Source organism: Dipodomys spectabilis, unplaced genomic scaffold (assembly GCF_019054845.1).
Source record: "Dipodomys spectabilis isolate Male_0828 unplaced genomic scaffold, ASM1905484v1 ptg000069l, whole genome shotgun sequence".
NCBI classification, from domain to species: domain Eukaryota; kingdom Metazoa; phylum Chordata; class Mammalia; order Rodentia; family Heteromyidae; genus Dipodomys; species Dipodomys spectabilis.
This window is the reverse complement of record NW_024870746.1, coordinates 21,205,133-21,230,052: the sequence shown is the minus strand read 5'-3', so window position 1 is coordinate 21,230,052 and position 24,920 is coordinate 21,205,133. Positions and strand designations below refer to the sequence as shown.

The 24,920-nt window shown below is 47.7% G+C and overlaps 1 protein-coding gene across 1 annotated transcript in view; it reads left to right on the top strand.

Annotated features, from left to right (window-relative positions):
- Positions 1 to 10,742: 10,742 nt before the first annotated feature.
- Camk1g (calcium/calmodulin dependent protein kinase IG) overlaps positions 10,743 to 24,920 on the top strand; it is a 29,638-nt gene continuing 15,460 nt past the window's right edge. The window contains exons 1-3 of the mRNA XM_042681942.1: positions 10,743 to 10,765; positions 20,053 to 20,176; positions 24,456 to 24,584. Of these exons, the coding sequence (XP_042537876.1) occupies positions 20,082 to 20,176; positions 24,456 to 24,584 (224 nt within the window). The 5' untranslated portion in view covers positions 10,743 to 10,765; positions 20,053 to 20,081. The remainder of the gene's footprint in view (positions 10,766 to 20,052; positions 20,177 to 24,455; positions 24,585 to 24,920) is intronic.

Sequence of the window (24,920 nt, the reverse complement as noted above, 5' to 3'; positions counted from 1 at the left end):
CCTCTCACCTCCAGTCACAACTGTGACCACTCCATGCCCATGGGCCCTGTGGTCCCCAGCTTAGTCACTGGGACTGTCTTCTATGAATGGTGGCTCATGTCTAGAATCCTAGCTACTCACGAAGCTGAGATCTGAGGAGCACAGTTCAAAGCCAGACTGGTTAGGAAAGTCTGTGAGATTATCTCCAATGAACTACCAAAAAATCTGGAAGTGGAGCTGTAGCTCAAATGGTAGAGCTCTAGTCCTGAGCAAAAGCAGCTCAGGGACAGCACCCGGGCCCTGAGTTCAAACTCCAGGACCAACACACACACACACACACACACACACACACACACACAAACAAACAAACACACACACACACACAACACACACACAACACACACACACACACACACACACACACACACACACACACACAAAGCTCCTTTCATTCAATGTTGATGAGTCTCCAGCAACATCAATCCTTTCTCAGGCCTAAAAGCTCAACTCTGGGCTGAGTCTCTGCTTTGCTCTATGAAAAACTCTCCTCCCTGAGTCTTGTTTCCACTCTAGACCCCTGTGCTGCATGTAGTACTGGGCAAAACTCTGACCAGTGCCCAGTTCCTCTGGGGCAAGTTCACTTCCTTCCATTTATTTCCATCTATATCCCAGGCTTGGAGTCTTACTTCAGTGACTCTTACCTTGAATTCTCTTTTTAAAAAATTAGTTTATTATCTATAAGTAGTTGAACAAAAGGGTTTGAATTAACATGTCAGTTTTGAGGTAGAATGCATTTCAGTCAATGCCACCTCTTTTATCTCCCACCAAATATGCACTCATGCTTGAACCACAACAAGCTTTTGGTTAATGATAAACTAATAAGAGCTAAGTACTGGTGGCTCATGCGTGTGATCCTAGCTACCCAGGAAGCTGAGATCTGAGGATCATGGTTCAAAAGAAAAATCCGTGAAACTCTTAGCTCCTATGAGCCAGACAAAAAAATCTGAAAGTGGAGCTATGGCTCAAGTGGCAGGCATACTAGCCTTGAGTACCAAAACTCAGACAGTTCCCTGAGTTCAAGCCCCAGGACTGACACAATAATAACAACAATAATAATAAACTAATACATTACTATTTGCTACATGCTAAACATTTAAAGACCCACTATCTAAAGCCTCAAAATTTAGAGAAACCAACTAATGATTGAGCTTTAGTATGCAATGAAAGTACCAATAAGGTATTGCCCGATGTTGCAAGAAGAGTAAATTGTTCTCAAAAAGGAGCAAGTCTTCAAGCTAGTCTTGAAGCATAAGTAAGAATCCTTTAAACACAGAAGGAGAGAACATTCTAGAAGGGAACAGACCAAGCAGAGAACGTGGCACAGCAAACTCAGGATCTTGCTTTCTCTGAGACTGTCACTGCTCTTCTATGCCTCTGTGTTGTGATGCCCCCTGGCATTTTTGCAGGTCCTTTGGGAAGTGGGCATGGCAGTGATCACTTGCCACCACTGTCTCCAGACACAGAGTTCTTCCTGGTGTCTCAATCTTCTCCTTTCTCTGCTGGGTTACAGACCCTTACAGAGCAATGTCTACAGTGACAGGCCTTGGCTGTGTTTCACAGGCTGTAGTTGGAGAGCTTGATGGACTTGTGAAAGGAACAGGGCCTGCCTTCAGTTCTGCCCTTCCTTTCTCCTGCCCTAGTCCATGAAAAAGTAGAACTCTCTCCTTCCCTTTCTTCCTCCTGGCCCTCAAACAGGAGGCTGATTTCAATGGCTTGACTCAGGGTGCTCTGAGCCCCATGATCCATCTCATAAATATATCAGTGCTACTGAATACTCTGACCTTGGCACCCTGCAAGAATATAGCCTCTGTTTTGTTTTCAGACTGGTAATTTCCCCAAGGTTTTGGAGAACCTGTACAGAACATTCTTTCCACTTTACTCCCACCTGTTGGGGGTGGGAAGGCCGCGAGCTGAAATCAAAACAGTCTCGAGTGGCTGTGCCAGGCTGTCCTCTGTCCCCAGGCTGTGGTCTTGACTTCCTTGTAGAATGAAAGTGTAAAACCGCATCTTGCATGGGGAGCCTCTATTGTGCACCATGCTGAGAAGAACAGCTATTGTTTTCCGCCCACAGACCTTGCTTGGGCCGCAGTCCCTCCCTCCACTGGGCTCTTTCAAGACATCTGTGAAGGTCAAGTTTAGACCATAGCATAGAGAATGGCTCAGCCCAGAGAGCTAGTGTCTAAATGAAGCAATTGTTTCCTTCCTCCGAAGTCATTGCTTTCTGCTGTGTTCATTCTTGATGTAACTGTTTCATCTCGGGAACAGCAGTCCCTGCCCATGTTTATTTAGGGGGTGCACATTCTAGAGGCCTCCTGAACTGGTCTTTCCAGAAAGCCTGGAAGTAGGAAGGGGCAAGAGGAAGGAAGGTAGGAGCAAGAGTGGTTCACCTGGGGGGATAAAAGGGGCAAAAGGAGAGGAAAACTAGAAAAAAAAAAAGTTTTATGGTTGCCACTGTGCCCAAGGCCACTGGTGGTAGCCAGAAAATGGTCTGGCTCCCAGTTGGTGAAAATCCTGGTTGTCACTTTCCTAAACTCATCATTAAGAGAAGGTTTTTTGTCATCCATTGGTTCTCTCTCTCTCTCTCTCTCTCTCTCTCTCTCTCTCTCTCTCTCACACACACACACACACACACACACACACACACACACACACACACACACACAGTTGTAAGTTACCCAACAAGGTATGCCTAGGACTTATCAGAGAATTAGAGAGATTAGGAACTCAAGATTGTGTCTCTTGGAAATAACAGTTATCCCAAAAGAAGGAGTAAGTACTGGTCACATCTAGATTACAGGATCACAAGCTCACCCCTCACTGTCCACAGAAAGCCTCCATCCTGGATACCTGGCTCACACACCTGCATACATACACGCCCGTCTTCACCCTCCATTCAGACCTGCTGTTTCCTCTCCCGTCTTCTAACTTCACCCCACTCTCTTGAGATGTCTGAGTGGCTCTGTTGGTCCCGGGTATAGCTCACATTGATTTTTGCCCCCCCAAAAGGTCCTCTTCCTGAGTGCTCATCATTTTGCTAATATTTGGCATGCATGATCTCGTTGGATCCTCCCGAACTCTCCTGCTGAAGGCTGCATTTCCTTTTACCCATCTGATGCATGATAAAGTAGGAGATATTTGCCTAGGGCCACATTGCTCATAAGAGAGCACCTCATATTCAACCCCAAGCCTAACAATCACGTGTAACTCTTTTTTTTTAACTCTTAAAATGGCATTCTCATGTTAGTATTCCTGAGTCTTCCCAGGGAAGTCTCCTATAAGGGTCATTAGAATGATCTAGAATGCTTGCTCCTGGCCTGCTCTGTGCTATGCACCTTGGTGGACAAATAACACTATAAAGAAGGTCTCTACCCCTCCCCCTGCCACCATTGAGTCCCTTTCATAGGGGTGTAATCCTTCTTTGAGAGTTTTCAGAAGGCAGACACTTTGGGGATGAATGGCTTGAGATCTCCCCTCTTCAAGGAGACAGGGCCAAGAAGATGGCGGGAGGGGACAGTATAGCACAGGGGCTTCCCCATGATAGACACCAGGCAGAAAAATCATAGGTTTTCCAAATGTTAAGGCAAAGGAGCAGATGTTACCATTAGTATCAGAAACATGGAGAACACAGAAGTCATGAGGATCCAGTCAGAAATAGGCCTATGAAAGTCATATCTTATCCCCATAAAGCATCTCTAGGCTTGTCACTGAACAAGATGGTGTCACTAGAGGGCAGTGGCAGCTCACTCTGAGAGGGTCCTGGGCCTCATCTTCCCAGAGAAACCAAGGGCAATCCTGCTGCCGTCCAAGGGGGATGGAGGAGAGGGGAGGGGAAGGGGGAGAGCTCTGCTCTTAGAGGTAGATAGATTCAGGATTTCAGTTGAGGATTCACATAATATGACTTCTTGGTGTTTAATGTACACCCTCTTACTTTAATTTGACCCTGACACTAGACACATGGGGTAGACAGAAACACTTTAGCCTGTCTTGATGGCTGAAAACAGGATGTATCCATCTTTGAGATCGAGGTTTACACTCTTCAGGTTGCCTAGCTAATTAATACAATACAACTGGCACAGATCTAGGTCCTCTCAGCTCCAGCCCCAGGTAGAGTACAGGCTGTTTGCAAACACGGTCACACGGGCAAAAATGCCCTCGTGAAATTCTCCCATTGTCATTTTTCCTCACTAGGGAATTAGGAAGAGACAGAGAAGTTGATTAAAATCAAATTTCTCCATCAGAAACATCCTAAGTAATCCCGAGGTGCATGACATTGATGGTCACCCATGCACTTAAAATCCCCTTCCCAAGGACACGTACCGGTGACCTTAGAGAGCCATCAATAATTCCTCTCACTGAGCACACTGAAATCTGGGTAGAAAACAATGGGTACAGAGGTGAAAGGCCCTATGATGTTTGCTAAGGATCAGATGCAGGCCTCACACGGGGATTAGCAAAGTCATAGCAAAACCCAAAGCCAAATGGATGGGCTCTATTCTGCTCATACCTCTTCCTAAAGTGAGGGGTGTCCCCAGGCTGTGGTCATTTGGAAGCAGAATTCACACAGGAAAGGTCATAAAGTCTTCCAGCACACAGACACAAAAATAAGCATTAAGCGACAATCTCCTCTGTAAATAATCACCTACCAGATGCTCACTCAAGGTAGACCTGAACTGAATGCCGAATGAAACTTGCCTGAGGCGGAAGGAGGAACAGTAAATCTTGGGAACGTAGGGAATAGTAAAATTGAATGATGGCTGCGGGAAAGAAGAGAAGGGAGAAGGAGTCTACGTGGAAAACTAACACCAGATCAGATGGAGGACATAACAAGTTCTGTCATCCAACCGCAGAATCAGAATGTGTTATCCAATAAATGATACCGGTCCTTTGGTGATCTGTTCAGCAGCTGCGTTTGAGACCACCCTTCCCTCAGCTCTGCCTGTACATCTCTCTCCAACACCGAGACTCCTTTCCACTCCCAAACCTTTACACACACTGTTCTTTTGTTTCTCTAACTTACCATGTACCTGGTTCTTCTTCCCTCTCCTCCCTTTAAATGATCAAGTCTTTTCTATTAGCTATCCAAAATGGGCATTGAGACCCTCCAATAAGTGTGTAAGGCACTGCAGAACCGAGGAGAGAGGAATCTTTGGACAATTCTGCATAAGCACACTTCCCTTTCCCCTCCTTTCACCAGCCCATAAGAGCCGGCTTGTTTTATTCATCCAAAGGAGTGCGAGGGATCAGATAGAAGCCATGGTAGCGTGCAGGTAGGTCCTCATGGACACTTGGCCAACGTCACCTTTGAACCAAAGGGCATGCAGGATGCACTCAGCCTCACCATTGCTCTGGGTGTGGAAGAGGAGGCCCTCTCACACCCACTGGCGCCCCCTCAGGTCATTCCTTTCTCTCTTCATTCCTCCTACTACCTCAGGTTAGGCCCTCAACTCCCTTCAGGTCCTGGAGACCTAGAAAACATCACTACTGACATTTGATGTCTAGAATTTCCCCCATTTCGGCACAACACCATTGATTTCCCAGCTTCCCTTTGCTTCTAGATCTCCAGAGACCCTCTACGACCTTTCCAGCCAAATTCCAAGCCTTCATCCAGGCTGCTGACTCTCCACCCACCCAACACCGCTTCCACCACGTCACAAGGTTGCCTTGCCATTCCAGTGAGGGGTTTATGCATTCCATCCTCGAACACCAGCTCACCAACACATAGCTTGCAAATCTAGCCCTTCTCCTCCTGAAGCTGTGGACTGACTTTCTTCTTTTCTGTAAAACTGTGCCTCATGTCTGTGCCCACAGCAGTGCTCCACATGGCCCCTTCCTGGGGGAAAACATGAGCTAAAGTGCCATATTTAGCTGTGGTTGATTACCAGTTGTTTTCCATGATTTAGTCATGTCTCATCTCCTGCACATATGGCTGGCGTTTAATAAATACTTAGTTGAATTGTTGATTGGGGAAAATGTAGAGATAAGGCCACCATCAAAAGAGTCTGAACTGTTCAAAACCCCACTCACAGGCATGTGTCTACAAGTATGTGCGCGTGTGGGTGCACTTGTGTGCTTGTAGTTTAATGTCTAGATCTCTCTTCCACCTACCGGGCAACAACTTAAGAGTCACCTGAGCCAAAACGTGCCCAGTGGATGCTCCGCCCCCCACTCTGCTCTGATGATTGGCGTGCATCTCCCCAGGGGATTATGGGAAGACCTGACCTCAGCCTGGCAAGGTGATGCTTTTCCTCTAGTGCCTGATACTTCTGAAACTATTTCTGGTTTCTGCACAAAAAGTTCCTCTGGCTTTGTGACTCACCAAAGCCAGCAGTGTGCAGGTGGATCACAGGGATAAGGGGAGGAGGAAGGAGGATTCTGGTAGGTTGAGAGCAGGCAGTTCCTTCCCAAGTCATTCTTTTCTTTTGTCAACTAGTACTAGGATTTGAACTCAGGCCTTGCCCTTGCTCGGCTTGCTCACTCAGCTGGCACTCCATCCAGCTGAGTCGGGTCGCCAGGCCAGCTTTTTGATGGTTATTTTGGAGATAAGAGTTGCATGGACTTTTCTGCCTTGGCCCGCTTTAAACTATCATCCTCCAGATCCTAGCCTCTTGAGTAGCTAGGATTACAGGCTTGGCTCCATGTCAGCCTTTTATCAGAGCACACTAGCAGCACAGAAGGTACTGATTCATGTGCGTGGATGGTAGATTTTTCTATGAACATAAGCAATGGGTCTGGCTTCAAATCCCTCATGCCTAGTACATAGTCAGCAATTGATAAATCTAAGGGATGAGTGAACCCCACTGTGTGCTAGAAAAGACTTCTGAGAGACAGAGTCTGGCTCCTATGGAGTCAAACTTTGTAAGATGTGTCGATGCCCATGGGTATTAGTTGGCTGTGTCAAGCTGGGATCATCTCCTAGCCCCAGAGCTTTCAGATAGCAGGAGGTGAGGTGCTAGTCAGCCAGGCTCTGCTCAGAGAATTTAGGCATTAAATATGACTGTAGACCAATAACTATTATGCTATTAATCTTACCATATTAATAAGAATCAGCATTTATTGCAGACTTCCTGTGTGTACCGATCACTTGCAAATCATTTCTCATTTACTTACAATAACTCCCAAAGATGACTCTGCTCAGAGCTGACAAACCTATCAGGTCCAATGAGTACTCAGAACCAGTGCTGAAGGACCCTGGAGGAAGGAGAGCAGGGCAGGAAATCCAGCCCAAATTCCTACTCTGAAAAAAAAATGTTCGACTCAACCCAGGAGAGGGGATGGGGCAATAGAAGTGGAAGAAACTAACTCCAAGATAAAAGGAGAATTATACACAAAGGGTTTGTAGCCCAGCGCAGAGGAAGGGAGGAATGGTTGGGTGTGGGGGAGGGAGTAGAGTACTAACTTCCTGGATGAGGTGGCATTATACGTAGATTTTTAAAACCTAAGCATCTAAGAGACAAGAAAGAGCATTCCATATGGATAAATTAGGATGAGTGAAGTCAGTGAGTGACACATTGGACATCAGCATCTCAAACAGACCCAATGGAGTGTCAGATGGGTAGAAAGACACACTGTGGGGGAGGAGGGCTTCTGTGATTGGCTGAGGGGTTTGGGTTTGGTTCTGTAGGTAATTTTTTGAGGTAGAAGCAATGTCTTTCTCTCTCTCTTTCTCTTTTTTCTCTCTCCTTTCTCCCTTCTCTCTCCTCTCTCTTCTTTCTCTCTTCTCTTTCCCCCTCCCCCGTGTGTGTGTGTGTGTGTGTCTGTGTGTCTGTGTGTCTGTGTGTGTGCATGCGCGCGCACCAGTACTGGGGCATGAACTCAGGGCCTATGTGTTCTCTTTTAGCTTTTTTGCTCAAGTCTATTGCTTTACCTTACATGTGTGAGTTACCAGCACCCGTATCTTTTATTGAGATGAGTCTGGAAAGAATAAAAGGTACAAACTGGGTGCCAGGGCTCACACTTTAGGAGACTGAGATTTGAGGATCATAGTTTGAAGCCAGCCTGGATAGGATATTCATGAGACTTTTATCTCCAATTAATCACTAAAAACCTGGAAGTGAAGCTGTGACGGAAGTAATAGAATGCTAGCAAAACAACAACAATAGAATAAAAGGTAGATTGGAAAGTGGTTTAGTCTGTTTGAGCTGACCATGACAAAATACCATAAACTGAATGTCTTAACAACTAAAATATCCTTCTCCCAGTTCTAGAGGCTGGGCAGTCTAAGACCAACGTACCGGGAGGTTCAGGGCTGACCGAGACCCATTTTCTGGGTCACAGACATGTTTGCACATGAAGGACACAGCAGAGCAGCTTCCTGGACACTAATCCTGTCCATGAGGGAGCCGCCATCATTACCCGATCACTTCTCAAGCACCAGAACCTGTTTCTACCATCACATTGGGGATTCCATTTCAACACGAGTCTGGGTGGGGCGGTAAAGGTTCAGACCATAGCAGAGAGATACCACCATTGCTAATTGGCACTGAGTTCTTACCGTGAGCAGTGAGTGCTGTAAGCCACTTGCTTTCTGTCTCCTTCACCTTACTAGTGAATGAAAGAAATGCAGTAATTGCCCCATGTTACAGATAGAAAAACTGAGGCAGAGAAAAGTCACTTACCCAAAGCCATCCATCCAGTCACAAAAGACTTAGAAGTCCACACGAGCAGTTTTCCCGAGAGCCACATTTAGCGATCCTACTGCAGAGCCTCGTTCAGGACAACCTGGATATGAAAAAGAGATCCTTTGTATAAAAGGGAGAAATGCATGGACCCTCATTTGTTTGTATCCATATAAAGAAACACCATAGAGGGGCTGGGAAGGTGGCTCAGTGGTAGAGCGCTTGCCTTGCATACATGAGGCCCTGGGTTCGATTCCCCAGCACCACATAAGCAAAAAGAAAAAAGCTGGAAGTGGCTCTGTGGCTCAAGTGGTAGAGTGCTAGCCTTGAGCTGAAGAGCTGAGGGACAGCGCCCAGGCCCAGAGTTCAGGCCCCATGACCGGACCCCCCAAAAAAAAAAAAAAGAAAAAAGAAACACCATAGAGATTCACAAGGAACTATCGAGGGCAAGATCAGGGGCTAGGGTCAGATGGGAAGTGCAATGGGATAAATATCTCAGTGTATGTTTTAATTATTATTCTGTGTCAGTACTGGGACTTGCACCCAGAGCCTCATACTCTTGCTTGGCTTTTCCTGATCAAGGCTGGTGTTCTACCACTTGAGCCATACCTCCACTTCTAGCTTTTTTGCTGGTTAATTGGAGATGAGAATCTCACAGACTTCTTTTCTTGGGCTGTCTTTAAACCATGGTCCTCAGATCTCAGCCTCCTAATTAGCTAGGATTTTAGGCATGAGCCACCTCAGCACCTGACATCAATGTGGCACTTTTTAATTAAGGTTCTTATTGAAACATAAGATGATAGAAAAGTCATCATTTAAAAGTTAATTCAAAAAAGTGTGTAAGAGGGGCTGGGAAGGTGGCTCACTGGTAGAGTACTTGTCTTACACGCATGAAGCCCTGGGACCCATTCCTCAGTACCACATACACAGAAAAAGCTTGCTGTGGCTCAAGTGGTAGACTATTGGCCTTGAGCAAAAGGAGCTCAGGGACAGTGCCCAGGCCCAGAGTTCCAACCCCAGAACTGGCAAAAAAAAAAAAAAGTGTGTAAGAGCTGATTGCATGTGGAAATAATAAAGGAGACATCATCACAGACAAAAAGGCTGGGGTTTCTGATGGAGGGGGTGGGTAAAGGCCCCTAAATCTAGCTGGACAACCCCAGCAGGAGAGCACATTTGAAGTTGCCTAGAACATGTTCAAGATTGCTTGGTGATGAAACTGAACACTTGGATGTTGGGATTTGGGGGTGACCATCCAGATGGGGGTGTTGGTTTGGGGAGTTTCTCTTGAAGTTGACTATAAACGCTGTACATGGATGATTCTGAGGATATCAGAGAAAGGGAGAACAGGAGGGCAGAGGTCCCAGGCTTTAAAAACCTGCGCTCAAGAGGCAGCTGGCCCAAGAGAAGCAAAGGGGCAGTTTTGTCCTAGTCAATGAGCAGGGTAGGGGGGTGGGGATAAGAAAACTGAGGGGGTCATGGAGTTTCCTGAAGAGGTGGGGGTGGGGGCATCATAATGCTATGCTTGTGAGAGATAGGAGATGTTCAGAGATATAGGATAAGACCTGTCAACCTAGGAGCTTTCTGTGGTCATCCAAGGGCTTTCCTCTTCTTTCTGAACAAGGCAGGTGCATGATGAAGGGACTTCGGTCAGCCATTGCCTCATCTCATTGCTGGAGGGAGTGTTTTCAACAAGGGAACTGAGGCAGGCAGTCCTAGAAAGCCTCTGATTCTCTGTTATTATCCAATAACCGATGGGTTTTTTTTTTTAATTCTTCCTTTCTTTCCATCCCTCACATGAATGCAAACACAATTACACACACACACTCACACACCCCTCGGGCATAAAAGGGCTCCTTCAAACAAGCACTTTTCTGATACAGCTCCTTGAATCTGAGGGAAAATACAGCAGAAGAGAGGAAGAAGAGAGGCAAGCCACCCTAGCTACTTTTACTCCCCTTTAAGGCTGCCTGGTTACGGTCCTGGGAAAGAAAACCCCTGCATTCCTCCCCTTTAATTGGGTTTATTGTTAAAGCACTGGAGCTGCTAATCCTCACAGACCTGTAGGAGCAGGCGAGGAGAGTTCCCGGAGCACAATTCTTCCGAGTCCCTGGGTAAGATGAGCCTGCTTCTTCTTTTGGGGGATGGGGGAGGTCGGGGGCTTGGGGTGGAAGGCTAACTCGCCTTAGTCGGGGGGACCCGCAGAGCATGGAGAGTGGATTTTAAAGGCCACTTTGGTAAGCGACTTGAGCCCCAGTCATTTTTCACCGACTCTTGTGGTGTCAAGGGTAAGTTAGAGCTGCCCTGGATAGTAAGTGTGAATGGGGGCCAGGGTGGGACCTCCCTGGGGAGCCATCCAGCCACTTCTCCCGGCTGCGGCTGCAGGAACCTTTGGAGGTTCCTGAGGAGGAGAGGGGACAATGCATCCAGCTATGCTCCTGGCTCTGTGTTCCGGGGATCCCTGTCCCTCTACTGGGGTGTCAGGACCTCCAGCTCTCTTGCCCTTCCGCCTCCTGCTCATCCTTCATCTGTGACCCCACCTGCCAAGTGGGAAGATGCCCGCTCTGCCCACCTCGCTGGAAGGGTCGGAGAGAATGGGTGGGCTAAATGATGCATGTAAACAGCCTGTGGCTCCGCATAGCTCGGGGAGGAGGACCGGCCCCAGGCCCTCCTGGCAGGGCAGGATGCAGGTCCATCCATCCAGGCTCCAGGCTCCCTAGCCCTGGCTGGCAGCTACAATTAAGATGCAGAACACAGGCACAGGCATGCCATTGCTGTCAGTCACAAGACAGCGTCTCCCCCTTCCCCAGGGGTGCAGCCAGCCTCCTCCCTGGAGTCCTGGAACTTTCCCAGTTCAGTTCTCTGGTAAAGATGGGAACTGGAGGTCTGGATTGACCACCTCCACCCCCACCCCCAGCTGCCCCTTCTCTCCAACGTAACTTTGACGCACAAGCATTAACCCTGATGCTCGCGCCGCTGAGGTGGCTGCAGGTGCAAGTCCAGCCAGCCTCTTGCTCTGGAGCCAGAACCATTGATTGATCATGAGGAAAATTGTTGAGGAGAGTCGAGAGAGTCAAGCAGGTCCTGTATGCCATTTCCAGATCGGAGGCCAGAGACAAAACTGGCTCCCTATTCTCACTGACCAAGCTGAAGCAGGGCCACAGAGGAGCCCCATCTCTGAAACAGGCCATGACACAGAGTGCTTAGTAATCCCTGCATGGGACCACACTTCCTAGGTGTGCTTGTAATTTATCCTTTGGGGGAAACAGTCTACCACGTGGAGGGGCATGTACAATGTCCCCCCTCCCCCCCTTAGAAGAGATGGGACTACTGAAGCTCGAAGTGGTTAAGTGGTTTGCCTGGACTTACAAAGCTGTACATAGACCGGTGCTATCTGTTTGATGGTGGTCTGGTCTTATAAATGCAGTGGCCTTTCTAGCATGATATGGACAGCTATGGTGTGTGAGTGTGAGCATGTGCATGCGCACGTTTCTTGTGTTGGTGCTAGATGGGGGAAATTTTTGGACAGTCTGAAAACAGAGTCAAAGGTTAAGTGGAGCCACGAGAATCGTGGGCAATAGACATGCATGGTGTCCTGGTCTCAATCCTGAGATACTCGAGTGCTGCCAAGACAAAGCCTTTTCCCAGATCATCCAATGTGGTGTGTGTGTGTGTGTGAATGGTGGAAATGAGCAGCTTGCTTCCTAGTAATTTCTTCCAGCAAAGAGGCAACAGGTTAGGTGATATGGCGACTGGCTATTAGAGGTCTGGGGCTCCCAGCCTACCACTATCAGTTTGATTTCTTCCTGAGCATTCTAACCATCAGTATCTCTCAGTGATTTAAAGACTGTTGCTGTGGAAGGTGGCAATGAAGGATTAAATAGGTCCACACATACCAAGCACCCAGCCCCGTGTGCCACGTGGTACCCAGTCCACCAGCCACGTTGACTATCGGGCCTAGGGACAAGTCAGGCTGGATTCTTTACACAAGCATTCACATCTAAAAGGAGAACGCCTCCGTTGCTCCCTCTCCCCCCATGCATACACACATCCAGGCCAGAAATAAATTGTGTGCCAGTGACAGAGCCCAGCCGCAGCCTGCCAGAGCCGGGGCGAGTGAATGAGCTGCAGTATGAATGAGAGGAGGAGCGAATGGCTGAGGCTGCAGACCGGCTGCGTGCCTAGTGCTACAACTGCAGGCGACAGGCGCAGCCCTGATCAAGAACAAGGTGCTGGAGCTGAGCAACTGCAGGCCAGAAAACAAGCCGTGGGGGGGTGGGGGGGGGCGCTGTGAGGGAGCTGAACCACAACTGGGTTTGCTGAGTGTCACAGGAAGGCAGGCTGGTAACTGAGCTGCCCTGTGCCATGTCCCAATCTGGCCTGGCTGTCTTCTCCTCTGAATCCTCTGCATTGCCTTACTCAGTGCAGATCCTTGCTCTCCCCCTCAGCTCCGCCCAAGCGCCAGGCTTAGGTGGTTAATAGTAAGGCGCCCCATACCTGGTCAGAGGAGCCAGCCTTTGTGTGATCATTGGGCCTAACAGAAGTGGCTGACAGTGTTGCCCCTAACAACTCCTTAGAAAAGTAGCCCCATGGAGACCGGTACATGGCCCAGAGAAGCCCAACACAGGCATCGTCTCTTGTGTTTGTGAGAGTCAGTCCCTGACAACTCAGTTGAAGATGGGAGGAAGCGATGGGCTTGCATTCGGGGCCATGTGTATGGAAATAACATCTCTTCAAGACATTAGAATCTCAGTGGGATGAAATGCTCATACAGGGAGAGGTGGGAGAGGGAGCTAGGGCTGAGGAACCATAGATTCATCTCTCCTGACATATGTGCTCCTGTTTAAATCATTATCATGTGGCACATGCCTGTAATCTCAGCTACTTGGGAGGAGGATGAAGAGTTCAAGGTTAGCCCAGGCAAAGTCAGCATGGCCCTTAAATAAAAAGGATGAAGATAGGGTTCAAGTAGCAGAGCACTTGCTGAGCAAGCACAAGGTGCTGGGCTCAATCCCCAACATAGAAATAACTCACTAAATCAATCATCATCTTCTTCCCTTGTTCTTTCTCCAGTGCTTGGTGTTTAGTTCATGTGCCCATAATGTGGGGCTACTGAACTGATTTCTCATCTTTCCATGCCTCAGAGGTCAAAGGGAAATAGAGTAGGCAGCATTATCCCCATCTGGCAGATGAGGAAACTATAGTCTGACGTGGTTAAGAATAAGTGGCCCACTTGCTGCCCCTCCATTGTCTCCTGCACATCCATCTTCCTCTCATCCATCAGAGAAGCTGCGAGAATCTCTTCATCTCCGTGGGAAGCACATGATAATCCTTAAACAGTACCTGAATTCTGGCTTGTTGCAGCAGCAGGAATGATTTGGTTAAACTTGAATGTAGAAATGTGGTTTTGCATCTAAAATAAACCACAGGCGCACTAGAAAAGCCTTCCTCGGAGATTTTTGTGAACAGAAACTGACGTGCAGAACTGGCAAGAGGTGTTGGGGAATAGACAGAACCGTCCCCGGGGGTTTCTCTCCAGCAGACATCTCCAGGAGCCTTTTGGGTCCAGGACTTTGATTCTGGTTGGCTGATGAGCTGCCTGAAATGAGTTCTGACAGGTGTACAGACCCATTTATGTGCCAATGACACCACAAAGAGGGCAGAACTGTAACTGGTAATAGAGAACTACTGGAAATTCCATACATTCCTCAAAAAAAAAAAACTAGGAGAAGAAATACAAAGCATTAGAAATGGCCTCGATTGTATTTTCCAACATACACTTTAAGCAACCCCAAATCCTTGGCTGCTAATGGGCATTATTACGATAGGAAAAATATCATGGTCCATGAAATTTGGGACCTGCCAGGTTAAATCACATTAAGCCAGAGTCTTCAGTAGTTCTCAGAGCCTTTCCGAAGCCAATGTAAATGTGGGGCTGTGAGAAGGAGGCCAAGGAGACAGCCATCTACTTTATTCCCAGTGAGTCTCCTGGGACTAATAGTCAAATGCAAACTTCCAGAGAACTTCTGGATCAACCTCCTTTTTACCAAGGAACACAGATGGAAAGGTGGAGAGGATGCATAGTGATCTCCCTGGGGCTGTACAACTTCTGGGGTCCAAGCCAAGACTGGAGCCAGAGCTTGGCCTTTTTCCTAATGTACTTCTCAGTCTGAAAGATGAAACAAAAATCCAAGATGGGCCAGGGTTTAGAAAATTACATAGCCTGCGCAAGGAAATTTCCTGGCTTTAGCCTTTTATCCCTTTATAACCCAACAGCATATATATTTATATGGCTTTGTGTGCCCCCGCTGGGAGGCAGAGCGCACAGTCTTATTAAAGATGATCCAGCTGATAACCTCCCTTCCAGAGCCCGCAGGCTGGACGGAGTCATACTCCCAAGGAACATGGGAGAGTATAAAGAACCAGCCTTCTAGAAGTCCACAAAGCTAGCTCCCTATGCCCCAGCATGAGTCACATCTCCCTGCTCAGTGACTTCAACTGAGAGAGCCAAAAAAAAAAAAATGTGGGAGCACCCATGGGAAGAGATGAGCTGAGATTTAGGGACTGCAGAGATGCGACTCGAAGATTGCCTGCTCTCAGCTCCTCTGATTGGTTCAGGCCCAGTTTAGCAACGCCACTGGTCTTCCCACATTGTGCATTAATATTAGATTAGACTCTGGGATATCTTCCTAGGAGGGTAGTGATGACTCCTCTAATATGCACCTCAGAACAGAGTCCTCAGTGGCTGTGACTCAAAAATTGGAAACTTCTAGAAGAGAACATGTGGAGCAAGGGGGACAGGAATGGAGTTCTGGGTAAGAGGGTCCAGGAAACGTGAGGTGATGAGGCAACCTGAGATTTGAAGGCTGTGTGCTAGCCACATGGGGTTCACATTCCTCAGTCTGGGGCCACAGCTGCCCTTGGACCAAATGGAGCCTGGGAAGGAGGTGAGGGTACAGGCATGTGGGGGCTGCCTGCTTCTTGGGCTCTCGGCACAAGCATCTCTCATCAGCACCTCATCAGTAGCCAGGCTGGCTGCCTCCAAGGACCAGAAATTCTGCCTCTAGAAGCACAGAAAGGGCTGTATACAGAAGAATCTTGAGGAAGAATCACCACCCCCCCAACCCCATCGTCTCCACCCCTCAAAAGGCTAACAAGATGATCTAAAAATGACAAGACAGAATCTCCATCCATGAGAGTTATTGTCAAGTAAGAATGTCACTAGAAATTACCCTCCACCAGAGTGAACTCAGTTGGCCAAGTGCATTACAGAAGAGAGGAATGGTGGGTCTCAGGAGGGAGTAGCCAGACTTAGAATAGTCAGGCAGGGATGTCCCACGGAAGTTCTGCTGACCAAGAGCTGAAGCCAGACCCCACCTTAGGTCCCACATAGTCTATTCTTGGTAGGATAGCAATGGAGGGAAGCCAGGAGGTCAACTTTGCCTTCTGTAGCCATCCTCCCTCCTGATGCTATGCCACAGACAGAGCCTTACACCAAGGGTCTGGGAGGGAGCAGCCACATTGGCACCAGGGATCCGTTCTTCTGCTCCAGGTTCTTCTCCAGGGCACTGTTTTCAAAATGTCTGCATCCAACTTTCCATTCCCATCTTCAGTCCAGCTCTCTTGCAAAACTGTCCCCAGCCAGCCTGCTCTCCAGCTCACTCGGTGGACCTCTAGTGTGTTCCAAGCAAGGAACAGGCAGTAGGGATTCAGAGCTGAGTAGCACATGGTCCCTGTCCTTCATGTGGATTGCTTGTAGTTTTATCTCGGGTGTTTACCTCTTTTTCCATACTTATATTTGGATTTTCTACCTTGACTGATTGAAAACACTTTCAGAGCCTGGCTTATATATCACAGAAAAGTCTGTACTGAATTCATTGGATTTACAAGAGGTATTTAATAAATGCTGATCGGATGAAAGATTGTTGCCTTGACTACTCAAAGATGGTCCCACAAATAAGGCCATTTCCTTTGCCATTCTTTGCAGAATTTCCCTGTGAGTCTTGCTCTGTTGAGGAAGGAGAGGCCTGAACAAGTCATGAATGGCACTATCTATATGGTGTCTCCAGATCCATCCTCATCAAGTCAGTCCTAGATCTCAGAGAATTCTTTAGTGGTGGCTGCTTGCTCCGGTGCTCTGAAACCCAAGGGAAGTTGTTACTGGAAATAGAGGGAGGCGGGGAGCACTTTGGAAGCAGATGAGAGCAATACTGGAGCTGGGAACTTCTCAGAATTTGTTTTTCTTTTCCTCTGAAAGGACCCTGCGGAAGCTGAGGGGTTTGCGGATGGGGAGGGACTGTAAGAGAAAGCAGCAGGATACCACCAGGGAGCATGCCCCACATCCGTTTCTGAGCTGGCACACCTGCCCATCCCTGAGCCATGGGGGAGGGGGTCGGAGGTGGAGGGGAGGGGGAGAGATGGGGGCGGGAGGACTTAAGGAAAGAGGTCTAGGACAAGTGGGAATAAAGAGTCCCTGGAAGGTGTGGGGTTTTAGATCTGGGCCTCTGAGCCTTTCACAGCGCACTGCTGATGAAACTAAATTGTTAGGATTCAGTGTATGGGAGGAGAGGTGGGCGGGAAAGATGTTTTCTATGGCCTCGCCTGGGCTAAGAATACTATGTTATTTTTTTAAAGCTATTTAAGAAGGAACAGTGAGTTCTGATCTGTTAATGAGGTGGTGGAACCTCCAGGAGAGCAGGCCATGCCCCCCACCCTCCTCCAAGCTCTACAAGGGGGAGTAGGGAGCATGGCTAAAGTCCTCTGGGCTGGGCAGGCTCTTGATTGTCGAGAATGGCAACCAGTCCTGTTCTGTAGAGGAGAGAATGAAGGAGACGCACAAACCCAACTCCGTCCATCCCCACTCTCCTCAATAGCTAACCCTTTGCCTCCATTCCTGCATTCAAGACTTCCCAGCTGCAGCACATCTATCCCTGGAGACTGGCATCATGATAAGTGGTAGTTGGACACGTTCACAGGGAAATCTCCCCTTTCTATTGGCCGGTAGGGTGGGAGCGCATGTGCTTTGCATGCTGGATGGAGCACCTGCATGGAAGCATCTAGATGTGGAGCTCAGAATCTGCAGAACTGCATCTGGCTAAAACTACCTTCCCTACTCCAACAGTTCATCTTCTCCAGAGCAAACTACCAGCCAGATTCCAAAAAGTGAATAACCAGGAACCAGCAGAGGGAGGATTCGAACTCACATGAACCCCTAAAGCCAAGCTCTTCACGTGATGCTAAATTGTGAGAGCATATGCTTTCTTTATCTTCTGAGACCAGGCAAAGGCCTCTGGGAGTCTATGGGCAGCTTTAAAAAGTGGGGATGGAGGGTATTGCCTAAAAGAGCAGCCACTAGACATGTTTTCCTTCATTGGATGGGGGTGGGGTGGTGTCATACTGGGACTTAAACTTGGGCCTAGACACTCTCCCTGGGCTTTTTCACTCAAGGCTGGTACTCTACCACTTAAGTCACAGCTCCATTGTCAGCATTTTCTGCTTAAGTGCAGATGAGTCTCACAGACTTTTTTTTTTGGCTAAGCTGGCTTTGAACTACCATCTTCAGATCTCAGCCACCTGAGGAGCTAGCATTACAGGCATGACCCACTGGCTCAGGCCCAAGGAGTATGGAGGAGAGGGTGTTAGCAGACACTGCTGTCATATCTGGAAGCTAGAGCAGAGTACCCAAAGGGACAGAAATTCCCTCCACCCAGCCCATCGAAAAGCACGTTTCTCTCTAGTATCCTTGACTTTAATAATGACCTCTCATCACAGACACTCACGCCAGACACATGGAAATCATCCCAACCTTCCACTCCGCCCCATACAGTGCCATGGATGACTAGACTCCCAGAGTATACCCAGACCCACCCATCTTCCCCTCCAGCACCTCCGTGGCTGGGCCTCTAGCACCTCTCCTTTAGACTTCCACCCTCTGTGCATTCTCCATGCAGCAACTCTTGGGCCTCCACCTCTCCTCCATAGATCAGTCACAATATGCACTTTCAAACATGGGCGGTCCAATTCAACTCCCCCGCAACATATCCTCCACGTCTTCCTGTCTCAGAAGAAAACCCAGATCTCTCACAGAGTCTTAGGTGGTTGGCATTGCCAGCCTCTCCTCGCCCGTTCACCACACGCACACCATGCACGGTTCTGACTGCTCCGGCCACACTGCACCTCTGTGTCTGAACTACTCCACGCTCTTCCTTCATTCAGGCCCTGGCTTCGTGTACTATGCTGGGTTGTTTCTTTCACAAACTTCCAGTCTCATGCTCAACAGAACCTTCTCTGGAAGCCTTCTCTGACTTTATGTGAAGACAGCCCTTGTTTACCTCTGATATACAGCCCAGATCTCCCCATACACTCTGCAACCATGCCCATGTGGGTTTGATGGCCCAGGAAGGCTGAGCCATCATCTATGTAGTCCCTAATTACATATCCAGAGCCTGGCACATCATAGGTGCTTAGTAAGTATGTTCAGGGTCGAAGAACATCTCTCTCTAATGCAGAGTTTGGATACATGCAATTCAGGTTTAAGTATTTGCCCAACACTGAGCTAATAGTTGTGGGAATATCAGAGAAAATGGACTGTTGGTTCATTACAGCCATAACAAGTAGGAGTAAGAATGGCAGAGGTGTTTACAGGGCTATGATGGGGAAAAGGAGCCGGGCTGGTTTTGGTGGCTGAATAAACAGCTGGAGATCATTTGAGTAACTTGGGAAGTGCCTCAGCTCAGCTCCCTTCACCTCAAAGTATTTCCATGTGAACCCACTAACAGGTTCACCCTGGCATAGATGATGAAGTCAGTTCCTATCACTGGATTCTAAACTCTTTGAGCATAAAGAAAGCATGGTGTGCACATAGCAAACATTCAACACGTCTGTTATGTGACTCATTACTGTCGTTTTAGCTACTTGAGAGGCAGAGATGGGGAGGAATGAGGTTCCAGGTTAGCCAGGGTGAAAAGTTTCACCAGATCCTCATCTCAACCAATAAAAAGCTGAGTGTAATGGTATGCACCTGTCATCCCAGCTTTGCAAGAAGCATAAATAGGAAGATTTTTTTTTTATCCATCCACTTCCACCCCCCAGCAAAAAGTAAGACCCTACTCGAAAAATAACAAAAGCAGAGGTTTAGGGGAATGGCTCAAGTGGTAGAATGCCTGCCTACCAAGAGCAGGGTCTTGAGATCAAACCTCAATACCACCAAAAACAAATGAACAAATAAATAAGTAAATACATTTTTTTTTATCGATCATCTGGTTTTTCTCTTACTTCTTCCTTCTGGTCATTATATAAAGGATGTATTTTAGTTTCTTTTGCAACCTGTTTTCGTCTTCTCTGAGAAAGTTATAATCATACCTGTCCTCCTCTTCCTCCTCCATCGCTCGCCTGAACAAAGCGTCCCCGGAAACTTCAACACTGGAGGAGATGGGGCGAAAGGAGGAAGAGGATGATTGCAGTTCCTGGAAGAAACAGACCACCAACATCCGGAAAACGTTCATCTTCATGGAAGTGCTTGGATCGTAAGTCCTGGGCCTGGGAGACCTGGACAACGTGGCTGCCTGCTGCTGTAATGGGGTTGAAGAGTCGCTGTGAGCCTAAGCCGGCGGTGACTAATGAAGTGGGTGGGCTGAGACGGTTGAGACTTACTCTTGACCAATCTAAGGAACCTGCGGGAAAATATTATGGTCTGGGGGGCGGGGAGTGGAGTTGGGGAGAAAGTAACCTTGGGTAAAACTGGGGATGATTTAATGTGCTGGAGCCCTCAGGGAATACCAGGCCCCTTCCTCCAGGTTCTAGGTCATTTCTGAGCCACCTCTACTAGAACCCACCATACTTTCATATCTGTGACAACTTAACAGATTCTTACCCTGGCTTCAGAAGAGAGGAATCAGGGTGTGCACCCAGACATTCGGCGATGCTAGAACTTTCCTGGGCTTCCTTGACTTCCCGCCCCCAAACTCAATGTCTGCTTATCTGCTATCAGTGGAAGAAAAGGGATTTCTGGGGCCCAGCACACTAGTGAGCTACACCCTAATCGGCTCTACCCACCATGCCTCCTCTTCTCCATATTTCAGTGCTTTGTGCTATGGACCCAACTCTCACCAGCCTGCGGTCCCTTAGCACTGATTACACGGCTGGCAGACCCGAGACAGCCTGTCTGGAGCAGACTCTCCACTTAGTCCTGCCTCTTCCCCAGGAGGCTGCAGTCTATGACGCAGGCCAGCAATAGCTCCTGGCCTCCCTCCCACCAGAGCCTCAGCTGGCAAGGCTAATTAGTCGGGGCTAATTGTACTTGGGCAGTGAGAAGTGGACAGTAGGCTGTCCGTTCCAGCATGTGCTCCCTCTTGTCAGTCCTGGCTAAGGATTGCTCCCCTCTGCTCTGGCCAGGGGGCAGGAACCTCACCAATGACAGATGCCTACAGTCTTGCCGCAGATGGAAAAGCTCCAGGTGTGCCTGAGAGGAGACCTCAGGCCCCTCCCAGCACAGGCAGGTTCTGGAGCTCTGTAGGTGCGGGAGAAGCACAGGAGGAGTGCTGGTCATCAGAGCACTGGCATTCCATCAAGGGCTTTTGCCAACGTGGGGGTGGCTAGAGAGAGGACTTTTGGCAGGAGAGAGACAAGGCTCATGAGTGAATCAGAAATGATTTGGTAAGCATTCCTAACAAGAGAAGTGGGGAGAAGGAAACTCAGGTTGACACTGACTGCTAAACTGGAGGCCAGCTAGGAGGCTTACATAGCCTTGCGGATCTCAGAGAGGCAACTGAACTGAGAGGAACATCAGAGCCGCTGGGAGCTTATCGCTCTAGCTGTTGACTATGGGAAGGTTCAAACACAAGGAAAAAGGTAAAATAATAGTTCAATGAACCCAATTCACCCATCACTTGTCTCTAACCATTGCTAATGCTTTACCACACTGCCGCAGAGTCAAGCAGCAGAGACTCAAAATCACTGGGGGACATTGCATCTGTACTGAGCATGTGAAGATTGTTTCTTGTCCTTATACTCTAAACATATGACCACAACTGACTTATCAGGAATAATAAGTGATCTGGAAATGACTTAAAGGATGCAGCAGGAGGTCTGCAGGTTATAGACCAAAATCGCACCGTTTTATCTAAGGAGCTTAAGGCCTCACCAATTTTGATACCCAGAGGAATCTTGGATCCCATTTGCCCATGGATTCCTAGAGACAAGTCTATCTGTTTTACACACACACACACACCATTCCTTGCTGAACTATTTATGAACAATTTACAAACATCGTGAATCCCTCATTAAAAAAAAAAGTCTACAGGGCTGGGAAGGTGGCTCAATGGTAGAGCGCTTGCCTTGCATGCCTGAGGCCCTGGATTCGATTCCTCAGCACCACATAAGCAAAAAGAAAAAAGCCGGAAGTGGCGCTGTGGCTCAAGTGGTAGAGTGCTAGCCTTGAGCTGAAGAGCTGAGGGACAGCGCCCAGACCCAGAGTTCAGGCCCCACGACCGGACCCCCCCCAAAAAAAAAGTCTACAGTAAAGGCATTTTAAACGTTAACCACAAACTATCATTATCACAGTCAAGAAAATGAGTAACTAGTATGATGGTCAGTACTTTAATCTCAGCATATAGGAGGCTGAAGCAGGAGGATTGCAAATTCCTGGACTACATACTGAGGCCCTGACAAGGAAGGAAGGAAGGAAGGAAGGAAGGAAGGAAGGAAGGAAGGAAGGAAGGAAGGAAGGAAGGAAGGAAGGGAGGAAGGAAGGGAGGGAGGGAGGGAGGGAGGGAGGGAGGGAGGGAGGGAGGGAGGGAGGGAGGGAAGGAAGGCATCACTAATTTTTATCTGAAATTCCCATCCATCCAGTCACTCCTTAAGCCAGTATTTATTTAGCACTTTCCAATATGTAACCAGGCTTCAGACCCAGTTTCCATACACATTTTTATCTCACAACTTCCCACACAGTGCTGCACTACCCCATCCCTGACCATGCCACCCTACCTGCTGATCAATGCCCTTTTCTCACACTTTCTCCCAACTCCCAACTAACCTGAAATATTTCCATCTCATTTACCCCTTAGAGCTAAAATTACTGTATTCTAAGCCAAGGCATCACCTGTTATGTGTTCCTAAACTATCCCAAATCATCTCTTTGTACAAATTAGCACAAAGTTTCCCTTTTCTCTAGCATTCTGTCTGCCGTTAAGGTCATACTTATAGGATGAACATGTACACCAACTTCAAGGAATGTCATCTGTTGAAATTAATGCAGTATACAACTTACCCAACAACTGCCCCAGTGGAGATTATATTAAAGCGTCCATTTTACATATCTGTTCTTATCTGTATGGTGTCTGCACCCCAGAGATCAGGCTAGGTGAACACTCATCCCACTGGCTGACACAGAGAGGTTCTGCCAGTTCAGCAAGCATTCATTAAAATGCCTGGTCGCCTTTTCCAAATCCAATACTAATGTTTCCTTTCTTCACCCCTCACTAATCCACAACTTCTTCAGAACAGAAACTCTTACTCACCTGTGCATCTCCAAGGTCTAAGACTAGGGGAGGCATTCAAATTAATGCTGGTTGAAGGGATGAGTGGATGAATGGAGCCAGCACTGAAGCTGATTAGCTCAGTTCCAAGTACACAGCTGGGGAAACAGGAAACGCCAAGTATTTTCTAATGCAGATTTTTTTTTTTAAATATAAAAGTGTGACGGCATCAGCCTTCTAGAGTGCACAGATGGTAGAGGAGGGGATGGCTCAGCGGCTTCTCCTTTCACTTCTGTTTCCTCTTGTATAACCAGGTATTCTCTGTAGTGCTATTCAATAATGCTAATAGCCATAAATAACATAAATGGTTTAAATAGATGGCAAAAAAACCACTCTTCTGTAGCAGTTGACAAATGTCAACTCATTTAATCTCCTAAAAAATAAAACAACCTGTGAATACTATTGCTATTCCCAGGTTTAGATGGAAAAACTAGGTATATACAAGTAAATTGTTACCTAGAAAACAGAACTTCTGATATGGGCAATCAGGTTCCAGCATCCAACCCTAACTTACCTGCTGTTTTGATGGCTTGGTCTCAGACAGACACCTGAAAACTAAGAATCCTATCATTTGAGATCTTGCCCTGTTTTCCCATTCGGTTCCATCTATTCTGTCGCAGAAAACCTACCCCGAAAGCTGCTGGATTCTTTCACCCTTGCAAAGGCTACCAGAATGAGTGAGAGGATGGTCAGCTCCTCTTGTGCTCTGAAAATTGTTTGGGTTGTTTATCAGCGAGGTGATGATGGCACATCAGTAGTCTAGCTAGTTTGGAGGCTGAGGCAGGAGGATTGTTTGATTCCAGGGGTTCAAAGCTAACCTGAGCAACATGGTAAGTCCCTGTGTTTAAATAAAAAACAAACTTAAAACTGATACCGGAGACTTTTCTCTTCTGGTCCTGTTGGATCTGAGTCTGATCTCCAGATCTAGAGCCATGGGTCCCATCAGTGGGCCATACTGTGCCACATTGGAAGGGGGTAAATGACAATTCTCCACGGCTGATGCAGAGTCTCTGGAAGTTATTTCCAAATTATAGAAGCAGGAAAAGCATCTGCATGGTCTCTTGGTCCATGGCAAGGTCTTTTCCATCCTATATGATCTCTGAAGGAGAGAACGTGCTGGCATGTCTTATAGGCTCTGTCATCAATACAACTCGTGTGACAATAGAAATGTATTATCTTCCACTCTCCTTTATCTATACTTTCATTTTGCCACCAGAGTGTTCTCTAGACAGCTAGAACTAAGTTTCATGTGTTGACATCTTCCCCTCAGAGGAGCTTTTTCAGAAGTGTTCCTGGTGAAACAGAGGGTGACCGGGAAGCTCTTTGCTCTGAAGTGCATCAAGAAGTCACCTGCCTTCCGGGACAGCAGCCTGGAGAACGAGATTGCTGTGTTGAAAAGGTGAGTGCTTGCTAAGGTGGGTCAGTGCAGCTTGGGATCACGTGTCCTTCCCAAATGACCTTCAAGAAAAACAATGAGTTTGATTTCCACTCCTTTTGACTGAATTGATGGGTCAGTTAGTTTACCCAATCACCAAGTTTAGTCAGATACCCTCTGAATTTTCTCTCCCAGAACACTGACCAATGAAGCCACTGGTGGCAGAGCTGGTTTGCGCATGAAAGCCAGAGAATAATTAGCTCAAAGGAACAGAAGTCAGTTGATGGCTAACCTCAGGAAGAATCAATAATGAAGAAGACAGCACAAGACTTGGAAATGAGCCTTAATTTGATCCAAAGC